The sequence below is a fragment of the Muntiacus reevesi genome, chromosome 2 (genome assembly GCF_963930625.1).
Source record: "Muntiacus reevesi chromosome 2, mMunRee1.1, whole genome shotgun sequence".
Taxonomy (NCBI): Eukaryota; Metazoa; Chordata; class Mammalia; order Artiodactyla; family Cervidae; genus Muntiacus; species Muntiacus reevesi.
Genome location: NC_089250.1, coordinates 182382255 through 182404009, shown reverse-complemented (window position 1 = coordinate 182404009; position 21755 = coordinate 182382255). Strand labels below are relative to the sequence as shown.

Here is a 21755-nt window from a genome sequence, read left to right as displayed (position 1 = left end):
GTTTTAGCGGTAATGGAGACACACTGGCCAGGTAGTGGCCTGAACCTCAGTCATTTGTAGCTACACATGTGTGTGCGTGTGTGCATGCGTGGCTGTGTGTGTGTGTGTGTAGCTGCTACATCTCCTCCTGCCTGTGTGGTTCCGTGTGGCGCTCCAGTCTCGTCACAGTGTCTTTAACACTAATCCTCTTGGCATCTTGTAGATGTAGTTTTGAGCACTAAAACCACATTTTATTGTGCTGCCGTTGCTACCATATATTCATCCTTTTTTGCTTGTGCAGTTCACCTCATTCGCCTTGTTTACTTCTGCAGTATTCCTCTGTGCCCATCTTGTTTTTTGCAGCATCACCTGCATTTTTGTTGATTTCTCATTTGTGTCCTTTCCAAACATTTAATAGTTTTTATTTAAACTAATCTTATTTGGTAGCTTGAGCCCAGGCTCTATATTATAAGAAATTGGGGTGATGGATAATTTCTCAAATGCAGATTGTGCTTTTAAAGATTAACTCTAAATTTGCTTAACTTGGATTGTTCCCAAGTCAGAGCAATCACTGAGTATCTCAGATTGATGAATGATTGATTCCAGTACCAAAAAGTTTAAAGTCAAAGCATAGAATTGAATTTTAAGATTGTTCATGGATTTACATATATTGTATTGCTTATACAATATATCATAGTTTGTTCTCTGTATATTCTTACTGATAAATGGCTGGAAAGTCTTTGACCCCGATTGCATTTCTGTTAAGTGTTTGTCTAGAGTATGGATTTGGTTTCATTTCTATTGTAACTCAATTAACTAAGTGAGTAACATGAGAAAAATAACAGGAGAAAATTAAAACCAGTTCTGGGTGCTCAGCATTTTCATACCTTTAAAGATCTGGCTTAATACTGGAAATAAAATCTATGAATTGCTATCAAGCATAAATTTCCCATTTTGAAAAATAAAACTATTTCAGTTTAAATTACTTTTTAAGGACTTTTGTCAGACTGTTTTGTTCAAAGTAAATTTTTTCCATCTCAAACCCTGGAGTTTCATTTGGTTTTCTCTAAGTAAAAACAAAATCCAAACTCCTAAATGTAGGCTCCTTGCAATTCTAGTATTACTGACTCCTTGAAAACATTTGCATTTTGGAGCTGAACAAGCCCGTTGTTAGTGATGATGGCCTGGGATGTATGCAGTGAGACCGAATGCTAATCAATGCTTTGCCTTGGCTTTCTGCTCTGTGTTGTCTTGGTGTTTGCGTCTTACCTTTATGTCTGTGCTATTTGTTCCCTCCCCTGTTCTCTAATCCTACCCTTCCCCACCTGCCCCTGTTCCTTTCATTGTCCTCACTGACCCATCAATCAACCAACAACGCCCCCCCTTCGTCGTGGTGATCTGCCCTGCTCTGATTGGTGGCTTCGTTGCTTGGGTGGCTGTGTGTTATGATGGACCAGTTCACCCAAGTATGGCCTTCTTGCTGACAGGTATCACTTCTGTGAGAAGTGTTTCACAGAGATCCAGGGGGAGAATGTTACCCTGGGTGACGACCCTTCACAACCCCAGACGTAAGTACTGTCCTGTCATTTCTCTTGGGGGTGACCCTGGATTGTTGTTTTCCTCTTGTCCACGATTGAAAGGGAAGCACCACTGCCGTTGTGACTTTTCTGTTGTCTATTTTTCATAGTAACTGTACCCACATTCATACTTTACAGTGTGGCTGAATTGCAGTGCCATGCCCACGTCCTTGCCTCCACCCAGGACCTTGATTCTATAGCCCCTGTTGAGTCCCCGGGCCTCTTGTAACCTTGCTCTGTATCTCTTCTTCCAAAGCACTTGCTTTTTCCCAGTGGCTGTCAACTTCCCTTTGGGGGGATTGTAAATTTTCCTTTATATCTAAGAAATCAGATAATCCTAGTCACAGAACTGGCAGTAGCAAAAGGGAGTCTTGTGTGCATACCCCGACTCCAGCATTTAGTTGATCTTCCCCTGAAGCCTCTGTCCTTGAAGTTGCAGAGGTAACAGAAGTCAGTTGGGGAGACCCCAGCGAGTACATGTAGATATCTCCTTCGTCGCTGGAGGCTGGACACCTGCTCACAGCTCCAGCACAGACAGGCATGAGTTAGTTCATTCATTCCCTCCCTGAGTTCACCATTTCCTGCCTGATGCATATCCTCTGATGGAGTAGATAGATGTCCAGAATGTGGTGAGAAAAAAAGCAGAACCAGATCCTCAAATTGGATGATCAAGGGGCCTAAAGACCTGCCAGCCACTATAGCCACCCAGGACTGCCAGCATTGTGCCTCTCTCTTTTCTCCCTACTCTTGCTCTAATTCCTGCCACCCAGAGAAGTCTGCTAGTGCAGCTGCCCCCACAGGCAAGAAGGGCTTCCCACTGAAGCAGTTTCCAATGCTGTTCCAGTGACATTTACTCTGCAGCTCAAGTTTACTTTATCCAAATGCAGAACAGGCCATAGATACCCATAAGATATATAAACCAAAATGTCAGAAATTCTACTTAGTCAGTTTTTCTACCCCCGTCACCTTAATTCTTCGGTTCAATTGTGTGATTAATAATTGGATTGTATGATTCTGCGAATCAAGTAATTCACATATACACTGATCACAGCAAAGGGACAATAGAAATGAAACACTCAGTCCTTAAAGAATGAGTAAAACCTCCCCAAGTACACGCTGCAGGAACACTGTGATTGAAAGAACTGGTTACACCAGTCTTGGTCAGATTCAGTAGCCATTCACCATGTACATTTGACTGGGAATTAGCAGGTTTGAGTCTGAACATAATTTTCCCACCATACTTGACTGACTTTACTTAAATCTTGTAATAAGTGTTGATGAGGATTTTGAGGAAATATTTGAAGGAAGATAAAAAAAATAAATGGTGGTGCTTTCTGTGGAATTAAATTTTATTATATGTTCATGCTATCATTGCATCCACTTGAGAGTTCTGCTGACCATCATTTACTTTTTACGTGAAGAACTAGTTATAGGATAATGTTCCAGAGACCCTATAGTTTATACACAACAGATAAAATTTAGTTAATTAACATTTTTCCTCTTTCCCCTTCCAAATAAGGACAATTTCAAAGGATCAGTTTGAAAAGAAGAAAAATGATACCTTAGATCCTGAACCGTGAGTATACAGCTATTTCTTTCTGACTTTTAGGTTTTAACTTTCGGATCGGGAAAGTTACTCCATGTGATTGGGTTGCTGTAGAAGACACTGGAAATAAACATATTGCCCTGGGTGGCACTCTCTGTGTGGATTTATTTCAAATGTAGATTCTTTTTTAACTCATGCAAAAGATATGTGTCTGTAGCATGCTGTCCAGCTGCTGAATTTTACCAGTGAGAAGAGCAGGTGGATGTTTTGGTTCTGTTAGAACCTCTGTAATAACTTGGTCATCATTGTCTTTAAGAAGCTGTTTGGTATGAATCTTTAGAGACTAAAGATAGTATTTGGTGAAGGGGTCCTAGTATCACTTAAAGGGAATTTTTAGAGGAACTCTTAGAAACCTATTGTAAATAATGGGAAGCCCGGTGTTGTGTTGGATTGGCTAAAAGTTTGTTCACTTTCTCCATATGATGCAGAAAAATCCAAGACAACTTTTTGGCCAACCCTCTTGTGCTTGCCACCATCTTTGGTGTGGTATGTTTTCAGAGGTTGTTCAGTTTCCTTGCCTTCAGCGATCAGTGAGAACACTGATCAATTTGTAAAGTTTGCTTTGTAATAACCCCTTGAAGAGGCCTCAGAGCTCCTTCTGTGCTGTGGCACCTCCCAGGCCCCCAAAGCCAAGTCCTGAGGGCACCCCAGTGTGTGGAGACGCCCGTCTTGTTCTGTCCCTGTGGTGAGTGCCTGTCCAGGGCCGCTTGGTGAGCAGAGGCTGCGACCCTGCTGGTGTTTGATAAACGTGGCTGCGGTGCATCTGGAGCTGAGAAGCAGGTCCTCCCCTCCCTAGGCTCAGCTTCCAGCGGAGAACACAGATTTCACTCTGTGTCAGAGCTGCCTCAGTCTCTCTTGCCAGCCATGCTGGCGGGGATTGCGGGGGGAGCAGTGAGAGAGGGCATGATGAACAGTTAGCAGAGCACCTGATGCATGAAGAGCTGGCTTCCCATCTCTTTGTGGAAAATGTTTACTTTATATTGGAGTATAGTTGATTTCCAATGTTGTACTGGTTTCTATATTAACTTTCCAATTGCAGGATACTCTAGGTTGAGGTAACAGGTACCAGGCAGTGGGGAAGACACAGCTGAATAAAGGGGGCCTGGCCTGCAGCCATGTGTCTTCTAGTAGGACAGACAGACGGATGGTAGCACAGGCAGCAAGAGGCAGTAAGGTGGTCCAGAGGGAAGGGCCCTGGCCCAGGCAGAGTGGCATCCTGGAGAAGGTGGCGCTCACCTGGAAGGGACAAGGGGTGGGGTGGGCAGACATTGGACACACAGCAGTGAAGGGCCCGGGGGCATCAGTAGCAGTGCAGTGAGCTCACCTGGGGGCAGGCGGGGAGCGTGGGTGGGGCCCCCGGCACCAGGAGGCAGGGGTGCTGGGTTCCCTGGCGCCTGACTTGGTGTGGCTGCAGAGGTTTTAAAGGACCACATAGAGTAGGAGGGGGGCGGCCTGGGAGAGAGCGCTCGAGGACAGTGGACAAGGCCACTGCCGTGCTGCCCACTTTGCCTATATGTGTCCAGTTTTCCTTCAGCAAAGCAAGGACAGAGAAGCTGGGTTAGGCTTGATCTGTGGTCAAAGGCTCGTTCTCAGCAGGGGGGGGGGAAAGGGCGGGTCAGGGCCGGGAAGCAAGCGGTGGTCTGAGAGCATGCCTCAGGTTCGGGGCCCAGCACCGAGGCTGAGAGGAGGAGCCAGGACCCCAGACAGCCTGCAGAAGTCTGGTGCTCTCTAGCCCGTTCAGCCTTCCACAGGGTTTAAGTTGTGGCAACCTTAAGGGCATGGCTGAAAAAAATAGGCTTTGACCTTTAAGCGTGTTTGGCGATGAAGATTCCTAGGTGAGGTGATAGGGTCCGGGTGAGCCGTGGCGGAAGCTGTGAGGAGGGCGGGTGATGAGGTGAATCCCGACCTCTGCAGTGTTTCCTTGAACAAAGACCATCATTTCCCACCCTGGTGACTGACTCAGCAGACGTTTCCTGTGTGAGGTGAAGAACAAGAGCTTGTAACACTGACAGTGTTGTCTTCTGCTGTTGAAGTCCGTTTAGGCATTTTTAGTCATCTGGAGCAAGTGCTGGTCTTGAAAATGTGACCTGTAAGATAGGCCTTTGTCATAGCAGTTTTTAGAAGTAAATTTTCATTGCTGGTTGCAAAAGAGATGAGGGGAAGAGAGGAATGAGGCATTGGTGCAAAGAAGGGGAGAAAGTCAGCTTTTCCTGTAGAACACATCCTACTGAGGCATGTTTCAAAAATGGCCGAGTTAGTCACGAGACACGTGAATGCCAAGGAGTTTTGAAGTCCTCGTGCGGACAAGGTGTGCGCGCAGCACTCAGGCTCCACTTTGCGGTTCCGTGTGTGACAGGGCACTTCTTTTATCTTCTAGTTTCGTTGACTGCAAGGAGTGTGGCCGGAAGATGCATCAGATTTGTGTTCTCCACTACGACATCATCTGGCCTTCAGGGTGAGTAACTTCCCGGTCATTTCCTGAGACTCCAGGAAAGGGAGAGCAGCTCGCAGAGAGTAGAGGGGAGGGCACTGGCGCCTGCCGTGCCTCTCGTCATTGTCAGCGAGGACCCAGCAATTAGAGGGATGGCAGTTGGTTCTAAATTTAAGTCTTAAGTGTTTGCCCGCTTTAGGAATTGTAGAATCAAAGCAGTCTGCCTCTTCACTTTTGTGTAATGATGTGATGTAAATTGCCAGCAAAGTATTTTAATGCTGCCTTTCACTAGTTTGGCAACATATACTGTTTTATATAATCTGATCACACCCATTATTTTTTTGCAGCTTTGTATGTGACAACTGCTTGAAGAAAACGGGCAGAACTCGAAAAGAAAACAAATTCAGTGCTAAGAGTAAGTCATGGAAGGGTCTTTGTTTCATGGTCTGTACATTTTAGAAACGTGTACATCTTCCCAGTCTTCCTTTGGTCCCTCTAACACACGGCTTCAGGGCTTGCTTGTCTCGGGTCTTTTCTGTGGCTTTGTTTTCTAATACTTGTATTTTTCTTATCTTACCCTTAAATAGAGTCATTTAGCTTAATCTTTATGTGAAAGTCAGCTTTATGATCAAACTGTGTTTTAGATGAAAGTTTAGAAACTTAGTTATATAGTAAACTTTGTGAATTCTGAGAAAATATCATCAGATCCTTCTCAGGAAACTTGGAAGTAATGCACGCACACACATCCTTTGGTGACGGGCACACTCAGCCCTGGATACGTGTGCCCATTGGTAGGCGTGGGCCCCACTGTTGTGAAGAGTGACCCTCTGGGACCTTTGGAAATCAGCCAGCATCGCCAGGACCGCCCGGAGCCTAGTCTGCCCAAGGGCTGCGTGGGTGTCTGCGTGGAGCACCCTGTTGCCACAGGAGTAAACGGTTCATAAGTGTATGGTGTGTCATCTTTGTCAGCTTGACTCTCAAGTGCTCGGGCCACCTTCTGTAGCTTGACATTCCCAGCCATCTTTTTGCTGAGTCTGCAGCAAACCTGAAAAAGAAAAGCCCCTAGAGGACTTCCTGGTGGCCCAGTGGATAAGAATCTACCTGCCAATGCAGGGACCATGGGTTCACTCCCTAGTCTGGGAAAATCCCACACACCTTGGGGCACCTAAACCCGGGTGTCACTGTTGAGCTTGCACTCTGGAACCTGGGAGCCAGTTACTGAGCCCAAGTGCTGCAACTGCTGAAGCCCGCACACCCTAGAGCCCGTGCTCTGCAACACAAGAAGCTCTCACACCTCAACTCAAGAGTGACTACCACACAGCACAGCTAGAGGAAGCCTGCATGCAGCAATGGAGACCCAGTGCAATTAAAAACAAATAGTTAATTTTCAAAGGGAAGGAAGAAAAGCCCCTGCAGCAGTGCCTTCAGAGCTCAGCCCTCCTTCAGGCTCCTGGCCGCTCTCACTTCTCTCCCCAGCAGGACAGGCAGCTGGCACACTGCTTGGGGTCCTTGGTCAGAGCTGGGCTGATGAGCGTAGAAGAGAGATGGGATGTTGTGAGGTTCCGTGGTGGAGAGAGGGGTGACAGGGAGGAAGCCCCTCAGAAGCTCTCCAGATTGGTATTGACTCAAATTCAGACTGTGTCATTACCAAAGTCCAGTTATCCTGTCATTTAAACTCTTGTCAAGCCTTTTGAAATATTGATGAAGTCACCAGCCATTCTAATAGTTTTCTTTAGATCAGAGTTTCTGTACTGACATTAGGGCCTGAAAAAATCTTTGTTATAGGGGCTAGCCTTTGTAGAATTTTAGTAGCAGTGTGCTGAGTCCCTCAGTCGTCTCTGACTCTTTGCAACCCCATGAACCATAGCCCACCGGGGTTCTCTCCATGGGATTCTCCAGTTAAGAATACCAGAGTGGATAGCCATTCCCTTCTCCAGAGGATCTTCCTGACCCAGGAATTGAACCCTGGTCTCCTGCATTGCAGGTGGATTCAGCAGCAGCTGCCCCCTAAATGCCGGTAACACTCTGCCACTGCTTCCCCCACCCCCCCCCATGAACAGTGGCCGTCAGAAATATCTCCATACGTTACCAGATGTCCTGGGCAGGGGGTGCAGGTGAGGACCCCTGCTTTAAAGGATTCATTCCGAGTGATGTCACTAAAGTAGTCAGCAACTTAGAATCACTTTCCTAGGCCAGAGTCTCACTGACCAAAACAGAAATTGCCAGAAGAGGTAGTTCTCAATAGAAGAGCCGTTGCAGCCTGAAGAAAGAGAGGTGGAGGGGTGAGGCGGGACTGGAGAACCTGAGAGCTGGCCCAGCCCCCACCCCCGCCCTAGAGTCCAGAGCATGGTGGCGAGTATGTGGACCTTTAAAGGTGGAGAACATTAACTTACAGAAAAGGATCTTAAAAGTGCTATGTCTCCCCTTGGTTTTTGAGCATGAATTAGCGTCGTCTCTGCAAGCATCTGTCAGTCACAAGAGAGAAGTTGCCTCCTAGGTGTCTGCATTGACTTGGTGCAGGGGCGCAGGGGGCTGTCTGTCCCGCCCCATTTTATGTAAGGAACTTGAGTGCCTTTGGGTTTTGGTGTCTGTGGGACTCCCGGCAACTGTCAGTCCCCCATGGATGCGGCGGGACGACTGCATTGAAAATACCTTCCAGCTACTGGTCAGCCAGTGATGTTCGCAACTGACCAAAACCTCCTCCCCACCTTCCTTCACTAGGCTGGTTAAAAGCGCACAAAGTAACGACTCCAAGTGCTTTGGAGGTCAGCGTCAGAGTGTTCTTATTGTGTTTGGTTATGGAAGTTCCTCCTAAGAAAGATGCAACCCAGAGGTCAGAAAGCACAGGCTGAAGAGTTTGATCACATAAAAGGAAATATGAGGCCTCCATCATGTGCCACGGACAGGCATGTGCATGATGGGGTACAGTTTAAAATGTCCATTTTCAGACTCCGCAGTTCCACTTTGACCCACGTCTCCCACAGGAATATTTGGGGATTTACTCCTGTGCATTGTCCGGAAGTCATGGTGCATGTAGCCACGATTTCATGAGGGAAGGGGGGTGGTCCCTGCGGCAGGGCTGGGTGGCCGTCCTCCTTCCTGGACTGGAAGCCACCTCCTGAGGGAACAAAACCTGCTCAGCAGCCACGGGCATGGGAGCACTTAGGGGTGAGAACGAGGGGGTTTTTCTTCAGGGTCTTCACAAAGATAGATGAGGTGGTTGTGAGCCCTTTGCGCTTAATTCCATGTTTCTCAGGATGGTCGAGAAGCCATGGGCAGTCACAGGAGTGGGGGTACAGAAATTTATACTTTTTAATGGGGTTTTTATTTCATTGCCATTGTTAATTTTTTTTCTTTAAATCATTTTCATTGAGATACAAGTTATATACCCAAAAAACTCCACCGTTGGTGTGTTTATTACAGAGAGACTGAACTTAGAAAGTCTAAATTTTGTAGATATTTCTTAACCTCAGTAAGGAGTCAAGCCATATAATTATAAATATAAACTCAAGCCATCTTACAGTCACTGTCAACCTTTTTGCAGGTTTCCCTTCTAGCTTTTTTTTCTGCACATGCACAGTTTTTTTCTGCCGTGAACTGTATGTGTAGTTACATGCTGTGTAACTCCTATCACAGGGACCGTTCCTGGGAGAGGGAGGGTGCAGAAGGAATGGGGGATGGAGCCCACCAGGAAAGTGGCCTGGCCAGTCTGCATCCTGGGGCAGCGGCTCCTGCTGCCCAGGTTTGGAGCCCTCTCAGGGCTGGACTGGCTCAGTCGTCTTAGATTCAGCAGCGGGATGCCCCTCGGAGCTGGGCAGGAAGGGGCATTCGTGCCAGCCTGCCTTCCAGGGAGAGCAGCGTCAGGCTTCCCATTTCTGTTAAGAGTTCTTCCAGAGTGGGAACCAGCCTCAGGGCACAGCCGAGACCCCGAGCAGCCACATGGGCACAGCCAGGGCAGAGCCCAGTGTCACCAGGACCTGGGCACGTGGGGCAGGAGGCAGGTGGACCCTGCGTAGCCCCCTCATGCCTTCTCCTCTGCTTAACCCCAGAGCCTGTCTTCTTTCAGATTTGGGTCCACCTTTGTGGCTCTTCTGCCCCTTAGAGTTGGAAAAAGATGGAAATTTGGGGCGTTTGATAGCAGTTTCCAGTGTGTGGAATGCCTAAGATTCCAGGGTTCACCTTTCTCTTGTAAAATGCTCACCTGATAGGATCTCGTTAGATCCCTTCTGTATTTGGAGAATGTCAGTCCTTAAAATATCAGACTACCCTGGAAAGAAAACATGGATCCTGCAGCCTCAGCGCTTCCCACGCCCTCTCACTGCCTCGTCTGGACCTTGTAGGACTGCAGACCACACGGCTGGGAAACCACCTGGAAGACCGCGTCAACAAGTTTCTGCGGCGACAGAATCACCCTGAAGCCGGGGAGGTGTTTGTCCGCGTGGTGGCCAGCTCAGACAAGACGGTGGAGGTCAAACCCGGGATGAAGTCACGGTGCGTGTGCAGACGTTGTCCCAGTGGGCACCCTGCCTGGTTCACCAGAGCCCTGCTTTCTGGCAAGGCTTTAGAGTCTGGCAAGCATAATTTGAGAGCTTTGCATCAATTAGCATGTAGCTACCCTTACTCTTAGCGTCCCACACTCTTCAGGGGAGGTGGAATTCCTATCCGAGTGAGGCTGTCACAGAAAGTGGGGTTGCAGCTCTGAACTGCCCGGGCCAGTGGTCCAAAGGGGTGATCCCACCTGCAGTTCGCCTACACCACACGGGTCAGAACAGCAAGTCTTGTCTGTGTAGATGGTGATGCATGCAAACAGAAGGCTCTTTGTTCCAGGTTTGTGGATTCTGGGGAGATGTCGGAGTCTTTCCCGTACCGAACCAAAGCACTGTTTGCCTTTGAGGAGATTGACGGAGTGGACGTGTGCTTCTTTGGGATGCATGTTCAGGAGTACGGCTCTGACTGCCCCCCGCCAAACACAAGGTAACCCTCAGCCCCTTTGCGGTGCATGTGCGCCTGTGCTGTGCCAGTGACCAGGGCCCTAAACATCCTGGAGGGCTGCTTCAGCAACCAAACAAGTTAGTTTGGTTGTCTCCGAAGCCAGTGAGAAGGGGAGGGTTTTGATGACTTCTGTGTTGAATACATGGGTTCTGACCCTGATCTTGCTGTGGCCCCCGTCTCACCTGGGGCAGGTAAACGTATGGCGAAGGGGTGGGGACTGCTGCCCGGGCCTGAGTGCTCACTGATGGACCTGTGAAAACCTCTCAGCTCTGCCTAGAGTTACTTCCTGTTCAGTCAGGAATCTGGGTGGATGGGAATCGGAAGTGGCTTTTCCTAGTGGCCCCGGTCTCTCCCTGTCGTTCTCATGATGAGGGATGATGTTGCTGCCTACTTCAGGGGCGAGATGGATTCCATTCTGTCGATTGGTAGCAGAGATTGGTGGTGGTAATTTTCTCGCATCTTGTTTGTGGCCAGTGTAGATGCTATCAGAGCAGTTTATTTCTAGAGCGTTCTTTGGATGCTGGTGTTTAGTTTCACCTTTGGGAGATAACCTGAACTTCCAATTAATTTCTCCCTGCCTGCCCCCACCCCCCAGGCGTGTGTACATATCTTATCTGGACAGTATTCATTTCTTCCGACCCCGATGCCTCCGAACAGCTGTTTACCATGAGATCCTTATTGGATATTTAGAGTATGTGAAGAAATTGGGGTGAGTTGAATTCAGATTATCCAGAACTAATAAAACTCTGTTTTTAATTTTCACTGTGGCATTTATTTTGTGAAATAACAAATTTTTTTTTTTTTGAGGTTTTCTGTGTTTTTACTCTGGTGTCCTTAGATATAGCCCTTCCTGACGTCGTCTTGGGCCACGTGGGGCTGGGGCCTTCCCTGCCTTCCGTGTCCTCACATTCCAGTTTGTTGTTAACACTTTGTTCGGGCGTATTTCATGTATCATACAGTTCACCTATTTCACTTGTACACTTGAGTGGTTTCTAGTAACCTAAGCAGGTGATGCAGGCGTTACCACAAGTTTCAGAATGCTCTCACCCCTGACTCCCGCTCCCACAAGGCCCCTGTCCCCAGCTGATCTCCTTGTGTTTTCCTTTTAGTTATTTCTGCCCTTGCTTTGGTGCCTGTGCCTCACCGTTGCTCCTGGAAGGCAGGGATGGTTTTGCTCCCTGCTTCCATCTGAGTTGTGTGTGTCCTGCAGGTATGTGACAGGGCACATCTGGGCCTGTCCCCCAAGTGAGGGAGATGACTACATCTTCCACTGCCACCCCCCTGATCAGAAAATTCCCAAGCCGAAGCGCCTGCAGGAGTGGTATAAGAAGATGCTGGACAAGGCCTTCGCTGAGCGCATCATCCATGACTACAAGGTTCGCGTGCCTGGGGAGGGGGTAGGGCATCTTCATGTGTCTTTCTCTGTGCTCACATGGGTTAGAGTTAATAGCCACTTCAGGAGAAATGTAAAGCAAAAATTAAAAAATTTTTAAAAGCATAAACTTAGAAGCAACTTATCTGCTGTCTGTGGAGACTCACAGACGGCAGCTTTAGAACAGAGGCGACACGGCCTCTTAAGGCCGTGCGGTCCTTCCCGCACATCGTGGCCCAGAGCCCCCTCCTCCCCAGAATGTCGCCCAGGCCCCGTCATCTCACCACTGCACTCGGTCATTCTCTAGGACATTTTAAAACAAGCAACTGAAGACAGGCTTACCAGTGCCAAGGAGCTGCCCTACTTTGAGGGGGACTTCTGGCCTAATGTGTTGGAGGAGAGCATTAAGGAGCTGGAGCAGGAGGAGGAGGAGAGGAAGAAGGAGGAGAGCACCGCGGCCAGTGAGACCACGGAGGTAACGCTGGGCCGCGCGTTGGGGCTGCGCTTCAACAGCCGGGTCTTCAGGCGGGGGCCTGCCTCATCCGCGCTAGTGTTTCTACACAGCCTTACCGCATGATCACCCACCATGGGGCCAGACTGGGCCTGGGCCGCAACGCAACCACGGTGCCCAGCCACGGAGACACATGACCTCCTAGGTGAACAGGGGGTCTTGCTCTGGCTTCTCTGGGCAGGACGGGCAGGGCTGAGACATGGAAAGATGAGAGGAGGGCATCCTGCAGGGAGCCCGGGAGAGACGGGTGGAGGTGCAGACGGTAGTCATAGTCAGGAAGGAGTCTGTTTGCTTTAACACTGACTTAAGGAGGAGACTCTTACTTGCAGGCCTCGTTCACTTTTTTATAAACCGCCCCCTGCTCTCCACTGGGCACTTATGTGTTTGTGCCCTCGCTCGGGTCACTCCAAGCCCCTGCCATGTACAGGCACCACCCTGAGGGCTACAGTGGGAACTAGTGAGAGAAGCAGGAGAACAGGCGCATGCGTGGTGCACCCTGAGGTGGAGGAGGAGGTCTGCGCAGACACAAGGAAGGTGGATGCAGGCTTTCAGGGGGCCTCATCTGGGGAGGTGGTACGTGAGCAGAGACTGGCTGGGGAGAGGAGCCCAGGAGATCCAGGGGAAGGGCTTCCAGCAGGGAGAGGAAGGTGTCAGAGTCCGAGCCAGGAGCACATGTGTTGTGTTTCAGATGCTCAAGAAAGAGCTGATGGTGGTTTAGTTGGACGCAAAGCCGTCAAGCAGTGAGAAGCATAGGATGTGTTTCAAGACTAACAGCCCTAAATTTAGGGCACGTGAGGACAGTTCTGGATGAAGGCCGCCTGCTAGGTCTGGGGCCTCAGGACTGAGTCAGTGTTTCAGCCTCTCCGAGGGGAGGCGGGCAGGGAGCATGCCTGGGGGACGATCATGAACTGAATGTGGACCCGCTCATCTCAAGAGGCTGGTGGTTACTGACTGTGCGGGCCTGGGGCCCCAGGAGGGCCTAGGGCTGCCTGAGGAGCTGCATCTGGAGCCCTGGGCTGGGGGGTAATGTCTGCAGTCTGCCTCAGGCCACCTTTGTGGGTTTTAGGGTGTGTCCTCTTTGGAACACAGCCTCCCCAGCCCCTTCCAGAATGGAGACTGCCTGGGTGAGGATGTGATGAGCCCTCATGTCACAGGTGGGCCCCAAGGGGGTGTGCTCATCGTCCTCAGCCTGCCACAATTTTGCTGGGCCTTCCTGGAGGCAGACCCCTTGGGCCTGGAAGATAGGGTGATTTAGGGCTGGAGGTACTGGGAGGCTGCGCTGGTCACCGCCATGCCCATTGGGTCCTCCTGACCAAGCCCAGGCCCACGACCGCCCACATCAACTTTCTCTCAGCACTTACCTCTGAAGATAGCAGTGTTCGTGGCCTGTAAGTAGGCAGGTTGCAGTCTGCTTGGCGGTCACCTGCCTCAGCCCGGCTCCCTGGAGCCCCCGCGGCCAGGAGCTGGCGCCCTGGCGCCTGCTGAGCGTGGAGCAAGGGGCAGGGTGGGGCCAACAGCCATGCATCTTATTGCAGGGCAGCCAGGGTGACAGCAAGAACGCCAAGAAAAAGAACAACAAGAAAACCAACAAGAATAAAAGCAGCATCAGCCGCGCCAACAAGAAGAAACCCAGCATGCCCAATGTGTCCAACGACCTGTCCCAGAAACTCTACGCCACCATGGAGAAGCACAAAGAGGTGAGGGCTGGCAGGGCGGGGCGGCTGGGCACCGAGCAGGGAGCTGGCCACAGCCGAGCTCAGCCCCTGGGACGGCAGCAGGAGGGCTCGGTCCTTCTCTTCGTGGGGCTGACGTGGCTCCTCCCTGCACCCCCAGGTCTTCTTTGTGATCCACCTCCATGCTGGGCCTGTCATCAACACGCTGCCCCCCATCGTCGACCCCGACCCCCTGCTCAGCTGTGACCTCATGGACGGGCGGGATGCCTTCCTCACGCTGGCCCGGGACAAGCACTGGGAGTTCTCCTCCTTGCGGCGCTCCAAGTGGTCCACGCTGTGCATGCTGGTGGAGCTGCACACCCAGGGTCAGGACCGCTTCGTCTACACCTGCAACGAGTGCAAGCACCACGTGGAGACGCGCTGGCACTGCACCGTGTGTGAGGTGAGTGCTCCCGGGCTGCGGCATGCTGCAGGGGACTCGTAGCCAGCTTTCTCTAGGGAGAGAAGGACCAGGTGCACTGGTCCACCGTTGGTTTTGAGATTGTTTTGGGTTTACACGAGAGGCCTGGATGTGGGGGGGTTCCTGCCGGGGTCCCCTCATGGTTCGGCCTGGGGCCCAGTCCCGGCCACACGTCCTTGTGGTGGGGGGCAGTTGGTGTGCTTCCCTGGGGGACTGTGTTTGTGCCGACCTTTCCAGGGTGAGGAGATGCTCACAGGGCACCGTGTTGTTTTACTCTCCATCTCATTAGCACCAGCCCAGTGTCTCGGCCGCGCACAGGCCTCCCCGCGCTGGGCGGGGACCCAGACGGGAGAGCATAGCAGGTCCTGGTTACACTTGCGGTGCCCCCAGCTCTGCCCTTGCCAGGAGGCTGAGGGTGCCGGGAGCCTTCCTCTTGTGGAGGCCTCAGCCCCAGTGCCCCCGAGCTGCACTGCAGAGCTCTGGGGACACCTCAGGGGCACTCGGGGAGTCCCCCACGGCGTGGGCCAGCAGCTTGAGAGGGCCATAGGGGCCACCAGAAGAGAGAGTGGCTGGGGCAATGGCCTCCAGAGCTTTCTGGGGTGCGGGTGTTCCTGGGAGGGAGGCTCTGGGGAGCAGACGTGTTCAGCATCTTTGGGTCTCTTGAGGGACTGGGTGCGGGGGCTGCTGGTTGTGGCTGCGTGCTGACTCGTCCCCCATCCTCACCCACAGGACTACGACCTCTGCATCAACTGCTACAACACGAAGAGCCACACCCACAAGATGGTGAAGTGGGGGCTGGGCCTGGACGATGAGGGCGGCAGCCAGGGTGAGCCGCAGTCCAAGAGCCCCCAGGAGTCGCGGCGCCTGAGCATCCAGCGCTGCATCCAGTCGCTGGTGCATGCCTGCCAGTGCCGCAACGCCAACTGCTCGCTGCCGTCCTGCCAGAAGATGAAGCGGGTGGTGCAGCACACCAAGGGCTGCAAGCGCAAGACCAACGGCGGCTGCCCGGTGTGCAAGCAGCTCATCGCTCTCTGCTGCTACCACGCCAAACACTGCCAAGAAAACAAGTGCCCCGTGCCCTTCTGCCTCAACATCAAACACAAGCTCCGCCAACAGCAGATCCAGCACCGCCTGCAGCAGGCCCAGCTCATGCGCCGGCGGATGGCCACCATGAACACCCGCAACGTGCCTCAGCAGAGCCTGCCTTCCCCTACCTCAGCGCCACCCGGGACCCCCACGCAGCAGCCCAGCACGCCCCAGACGCCGCAGCCCCCCGCCCAGCCCCAGCCCTCGCCCGTGAACATGTCACCAGCCGGCTTCCCCAGCGTGGCCCGGACTCAGCCACCCACGACGGTGTCCACCGGGAAGCCCACCAGCCAGGTGCCGGCCCCGCCGCCCCCTGCCCAGCCGCCCCCCGCGGCAGTGGAGGCGGCCCGGCAGATCGAGCGGGAGGCCCAGCAGCAGCAGCACCTGTACCGGGTCAACATTAACAATGGCATGCCCCCGGGGCGCACGGGCATGGTGACCCCGGTGAGCCAGATGGCCCCCGTGGGCCTGAATGTGCCCCGGCCCGGCCAGGTCAGCGGGCCCGTCGTGCCCACCCTGCCAGCCGGGCAGTGGCAGCAGGCGCCCATCCCCCAGCAGCAGCCAATGCCAGGCATGCCCCGGCCTGTGATGTCCATGCAGGCCCAGCCGGCCGTGGCTGGGCCGCGGATGTCCAGCGTGCAGCCGCCCCGGAGCATCTCACCCGGCGCTCTCCAGGACCTGCTGCGGACCCTGAAGTCGCCCAGCTCCCCGCAGCAGCAGCAGCAGGTGCTCAACATCCTCAAGTCCAACCCTCAGCTGATGGCAGCTTTCATCAAACAGCGCACAGCCAAGTATGTGGCCAGCCAGCCCGGCCTGCAGCCACAGCCCAGCCTCCAGGCCCAGCCCAGCCTGCACCAGCAGCCTGGCTTGCAGAACCTGAACGCCATGCAAGCCGGCGGGCCGCGGCCTGGCGTGCCTCCGCAGCAGCAGGCCATGGGCGGCCTGAACCCCCAGGGCCAGGCCCTGAACATCATGAGCCCGGGCCACAACCCCAGCATGGCAAGTATGAACCCGCAGTACCGAGAGATGCTGAGGAGGCAGCTCCTGCAGCAGCAGCAACAGCAGCAGCAGCAGCAGCAGCAGCAGGGCGGCGCCAGCATGGCTGGGGGCATGGCAGGGCACGGCCAGTTCCAGCAGCCCCCGGGCCCCACGGGCTACCCCCCTGCCATGCCACAACAGCGGATGCAGCAGCACCTCCCCATGCAGGGCAGCGCCATGGGCCCCATGGCGGCTCAGATGGGGCAGCTCGGCCAGATGGGGCAGCCCGGGCTGGGCGCAGACAGCACCCCCAACATCCAGCAGGCCCTGCAGCAGCGGATTCTGCAGCAGCAGCAGATGAAGCAGCAGATGGGGTCCCCGGGCCAGCCGAACCCCATGAGCCCCCAGCAGCACATGCTCTCAGGACAGCCTCAGGCCTCGCACCTCCCCGGCCAGCAGATGGCCACGTCCCTCAGTAGCCAGGTGCGGTCTCCGGCCCCTGTCCAGTCTCCGCGGCCCCAGTCCCAGCCTCCACATTCCAGCCCGTCGCCACGGATACAGCCCCAGCCTTCACCGCACCACGTCTCGCCCCAGACTGGCTCCCCCCACCCAGGACTCGCGGTCACCATGGCCAGCTCCATAGACCAGGGACACTTGGGGAACCCCGAGCAGAGTGCGATGCTCCCGCAGCTGAACACCCCCAACCGGAGTGCGCTGTCCAGTGAGCTGTCCCTGGTCGGCGACACCACGGGAGACACCCTAGAAAAGTTTGTGGAGGGTTTGTAGCATTGTGAGCATCGCTTTTTTTTTCCCCCCTTTCATGTTCTTGGACCTTTTGTACTGAAATCCAGACATCTGGGCTCTTTTTATTCCTAGATGGAACTGCTACTTCCAAGCCATGGAAGGGTAGATTGCTGTTTAAAGAAACAATACAAAGAATATATTTTTTTGTTAAAAACCAGTTGATTTAAATATCTGGTCTCTCTCTCTTCTCTCTTTTTGTTTTTGTTTTTTCGTTTTTGTTTTTTGTTTTGGGGGGAGGGGGGTTTTGTTTGGATTCTTTTGTCGTCATTGCTGGTGACTCATGCCTTTTTTTAATGGGAAAAACAGTTCATTATATTCATATTTTTTATTTGTATTTTCAAGACTTTAAACATTTATGTTTAAAAGTGAGAAGAAAAAAAATAATATTCAGAAACTGATTCCTGAAATAATGCAAGCTTATAATGTATCCCGGTAACTTTCAGACGTTGCGGGAAGATTTTTTCTATAGCGAACTCTGTGGGCGTCTCCAAGTATTACCCTGGACGCTAGGGATTGGCTCCTGCGTGCACACACGTACACACCCACACACACACGTCTATCTATACATACTGGCTTAAGCCAAACTCTTGTCTTGCAGATGTAGAAATTGTTGCTTTGTTTCTCTGATAAAACTGGTTTTAGACAAAAAATAGGGATGATCACTCTCTTAGACCATGCTAATGTTAATAGAGAAGAAGCATTCTTTTCTTTCTTCTATGTGAAACTTGAAATGAGGAAAAGCAATTCTCGTGTAAATCATGCAAGCGCTATAATTACTATAAATAAGAAAATTCAAGAAGATCCAATCACTGTATAGAATGGTAAAGCACCAACTCATTTCTTATATCATATTGTTAAATAAACTGTGTGCAACAGACAAAAAGAAGGGTGGTCCTTGAATTCATGTACATGGTATTAACACTTCGTGTTCGGGGTCTTTTGTTATGAAAATGCTGTTTTCAACATTGTATTTGGACTATGCATGTGTTTTTTTTTCTCCCCATTGTATATAAAGTACCGCTTAAAATTGATATAAATTACTGAAGTTTTTAACATGTATTCTGTTCTTTAAGATCCCTGTAAGAATGTTTAAGGTTTTTATTTATTTATATATATTTTTGGAGTCTGTTCTTTGTAAGACATGGTTCTGATTGTTTGCTCACGGAGAGGCGGGGGCTGTGGTCCTGCCGGCTGGGGGGTGGGGGGGGCAGCTGGGCTCCGCCGGGGCTGCGCAGGTGCTGCTCGGCTGCCAGCGGAAGACCCTCAGCCAGAGCCGGGGGCAGCAGCGGGCCTGAAGCAGCACTTTGTCTTCCGTCCACTCCCCGTCCTAGCCACCCCCACCCCCACCGCACCCCCGTTCCTACCTGCCAGTCCCAGAGCTCCTGCAGAGGGTGTCCTGGGGACCAGAGGGAGCCCACGACCCACTCCTCACCCTGGCTCAGCAAGGGAGGACGCTGTCACAGCCCCCTGGGCTGGGCTGGGCTGGGCAGACGCGGCACCACCTGAGGGGCTGCTCTGGGGGCCGCCGGGGGCAAGGCGCAGAGCACTGCCTGCCAGCCCCGCCGTGATGAGAAGAGGCCTCCAGCTTCGAGCGACGCTTGCACTTGGCCACCACGCCGTCCTTCCCCTGTTTCTGCTCCGGTTCCAGGGGTCCTTACTGGGCGGGGTGGTGACATACAAGGTCCTGAGTGCTGTAGAAATGACATCTGAGAAGAGGATCACCGGCAGGAGAGCTGAAGTTCCTTCTCTGGTCTGCATAGTCCCTCCCAGGGAACAGGCGAGTAGAGTCCTGCCTCCCATTCCCTCAGCCCCCAACCACCGGGGTCTAAGTCAAGGGTCGTGATGTTCAACTTGGAAATCATGGCCCAAATAGCTCTCCTTTTGGCCCTGAATTCAAAGAAATATTTCCAAAATGTGAGTTGAGAATCTAAATTTGAAATGAGTTGTGATACAGAGCTTTGAATCTTGTTCTAACATTGTAGATCTAGTCAGGTAAGACTTAAGACCAGCATGTTCGCCACCATCCAGCCCCACCCATCGGCAGAGAGAAACAAGGCCAGACCCAAGGCCACGTGCCACCCCTGCTCCAGCCCCTTTTCCTGGCTGCCTTCTGCAGTGAAGAGAGCACCCTGGGCTGAGTCTGTTCACACAAGAAGTGTGGGCCTTCTGGGCCCTGGAGAAACAGCTTCAGGCCCACACTCCAGATCACAGCCCTTTAACCTGGCCAGTGGGGAGTCTCTTTTAGGTCATCCTGGATTCCAAAGCTCTGTACCAACCTCATCCTCTTGGAAGTCCCATGCAATCTTGTTGCCAAAGGATGCGGCCGAGGGTGTGGTCCAGATGCTTAACCTGGCACTTGGCGCCAAGGAAGTTTCTGTGTGAGCCGGAAAGCCCTGACACAGTATCTCATGTGCTGTCTGCTTAAAAGAAGATAAAAGTCCTATATTTGTGATCAAAAAGAGGAAACTTGAAATGTGCTGGTGTTTATAATAAAAGCTGATAAAACTGCTTGGATTCAAAGATGGTTCCAGTTGGCTAGTGACCCTTAGAATTAGCTTAGCAGCCAAATCATGATAAAGAGGTTCAGTTGATTTTGTCTAGTCATATGTTTATGTTTTTGAGAATTTAGCATGTTAAAAACAGGAATTGGCTGCAATGTCTGGGTAACAAAAGGTGAAGAGCCTTCTAATATCTCAGGCTGAAGACATGTAACTTTCTTTTGATTGCTGTTAAGTGGAACCAAAGATTTTATTTGAGCCAAAATATGCTTTTAGAACTACATGAGAAAATAAGCTACTTTTGGCAATTACCTGGTCAGTGGTGAGGACTCCGCATGTCCACTGCAGGGGGCACAGGTTTGATCCCTGGTTAGGGAGCTAAGAAACTGCAAGCTGGGCAGCACGGCCAAAGAGAGCTACCCTGAAAAAGCAAAACTGAGTGTGGGTGGCAGCCAGGGGGGAGACAGGAAGTCCTTGACCCAAGACCTGTGCTGGGAAGTAGACTCTGTGTGTATATGCAGGGGCGGGTGGGGCTGGGGTCAGCGTCCACCTGGGGTCACGAAGCCACACTTTGTTACTCAGAGTCAAGAGCACGGGTAACGTGAGTGTAGCACCCAGGCTGACACAGACGAGGCTGAGAAACTTTGACAAGGAGCTGGTGGTGCAAGTGGTGCCTTCGAGGAGCTCTCACCTCTATATAGAGGATGGACTTGGATCCAGTGAGTATGTTGTGACTGAAATTACTTCACTAAACTGAAGGATTCAAAGGGGACTGACAGAACACCCCGAGGAAGCGGTTCAGGTGTCAGGGGATCAGAAAGAGACCTCGGGGTGGGAGTTCCCTTGGCTGTGAGCAAGTCCTTCTGCCTTCCCAGCCTCGTGAGAGATAGCAACGCTAGGTAACAGGTGCTGTTTAGATGTGTGTCCACCCCTCTGTAAGGTGGGGGAACAGAGGCAGTATCTGGCCTGAATTCATGAGCACCCAGGGCGGACGTGAGCCCCAGTCAGACTCACGCCTTCTGTTGGAAGGGAACTTTTCCTCCAGCCTTAAGAATCATCCTGTGGCCCCCACTCCTATTCCAGAGGTTCACTGTGAGCCCACTCTGGGGTACCCTGGCGACACGGGGGCTCTGCAGTACAAGGTAGCCTCTTGAACATCACTGACAGTGGTGGGTGGTCACAGGTCCTCACAAAGGACCATGTGGCTACTTTGGCACCAGAGAAGAAATGGTGACAGTGTCGGTCAACAGTAGTGGCCACAGCTTCCAGCTCCTGGTGTAGATGACCCCAGCCCACCTCCCACCTGATGCCTAGAGAGCACTTAGGTGTGGAAAGGGGTTTAATGTCTGATCACGGGTCCCCATGGCTTGTAAACTTTATAATGGTGATATATAAGCAGATCAGTGACATGGATCCAATAAAGGGTCCTCGAGGGAGGTGGTGATGTTTAGGGAATGCTACAAGGGAGGTGAGGATCCCGCGTCCCACAATTCATTCAGGAAACTGTCCAGAGAGGGGCCTCCCAGGAAGGATGGCAAGGGCCATGTAGGGTCTGTTCTGAGACCAGGCAGGCCCCCTCACATCTGGGCATGGGGTAGGGGCCACAGAAGACAGAGGGCTGCCTCGCGCCACTGCAGGGAGAGGGAGAGTGCTGGGGACCAGACGCCAGCGCCGCAGCTGTGCTCCCAAAGCCAAGAGATGTAGAGAAAAGAGCAGGGGCCCGGGGCCACTCAGGAGGCACTCAGAGCTGCCGGGAGCTCGGCCGCCAGAAACGGGACCACCCGTGAG

General features: G+C 52.2%; 1 protein-coding gene across 1 annotated transcript in view; it reads left to right on the top strand.

Annotated features, from left to right (window-relative positions):
* The window catches only part of CREBBP (CREB binding protein), a 116481-nt gene extending 97899 nt beyond the window's left edge, over positions 1-18582 (top strand). The window contains exons 20-31 of the mRNA XM_065924217.1: positions 1467-1547; positions 3076-3132; positions 5540-5617; positions 5941-6008; positions 9934-10084; positions 10421-10567; positions 11181-11294; positions 11796-11961; positions 12265-12432; positions 14004-14165; positions 14302-14583; positions 15331-18582. Coding sequence (XP_065780289.1) covers positions 1467-1547; positions 3076-3132; positions 5540-5617; positions 5941-6008; positions 9934-10084; positions 10421-10567; positions 11181-11294; positions 11796-11961; positions 12265-12432; positions 14004-14165; positions 14302-14583; positions 15331-17451 — 3595 coding nt within the window. The 3' untranslated portion in view covers positions 17452-18582. The remainder of the gene's footprint in view (positions 1-1466; positions 1548-3075; positions 3133-5539; positions 5618-5940; positions 6009-9933; positions 10085-10420; positions 10568-11180; positions 11295-11795; positions 11962-12264; positions 12433-14003; positions 14166-14301; positions 14584-15330) is intronic.
* The last annotated feature ends 3173 nt before the right edge of the window (positions 18583-21755 follow it).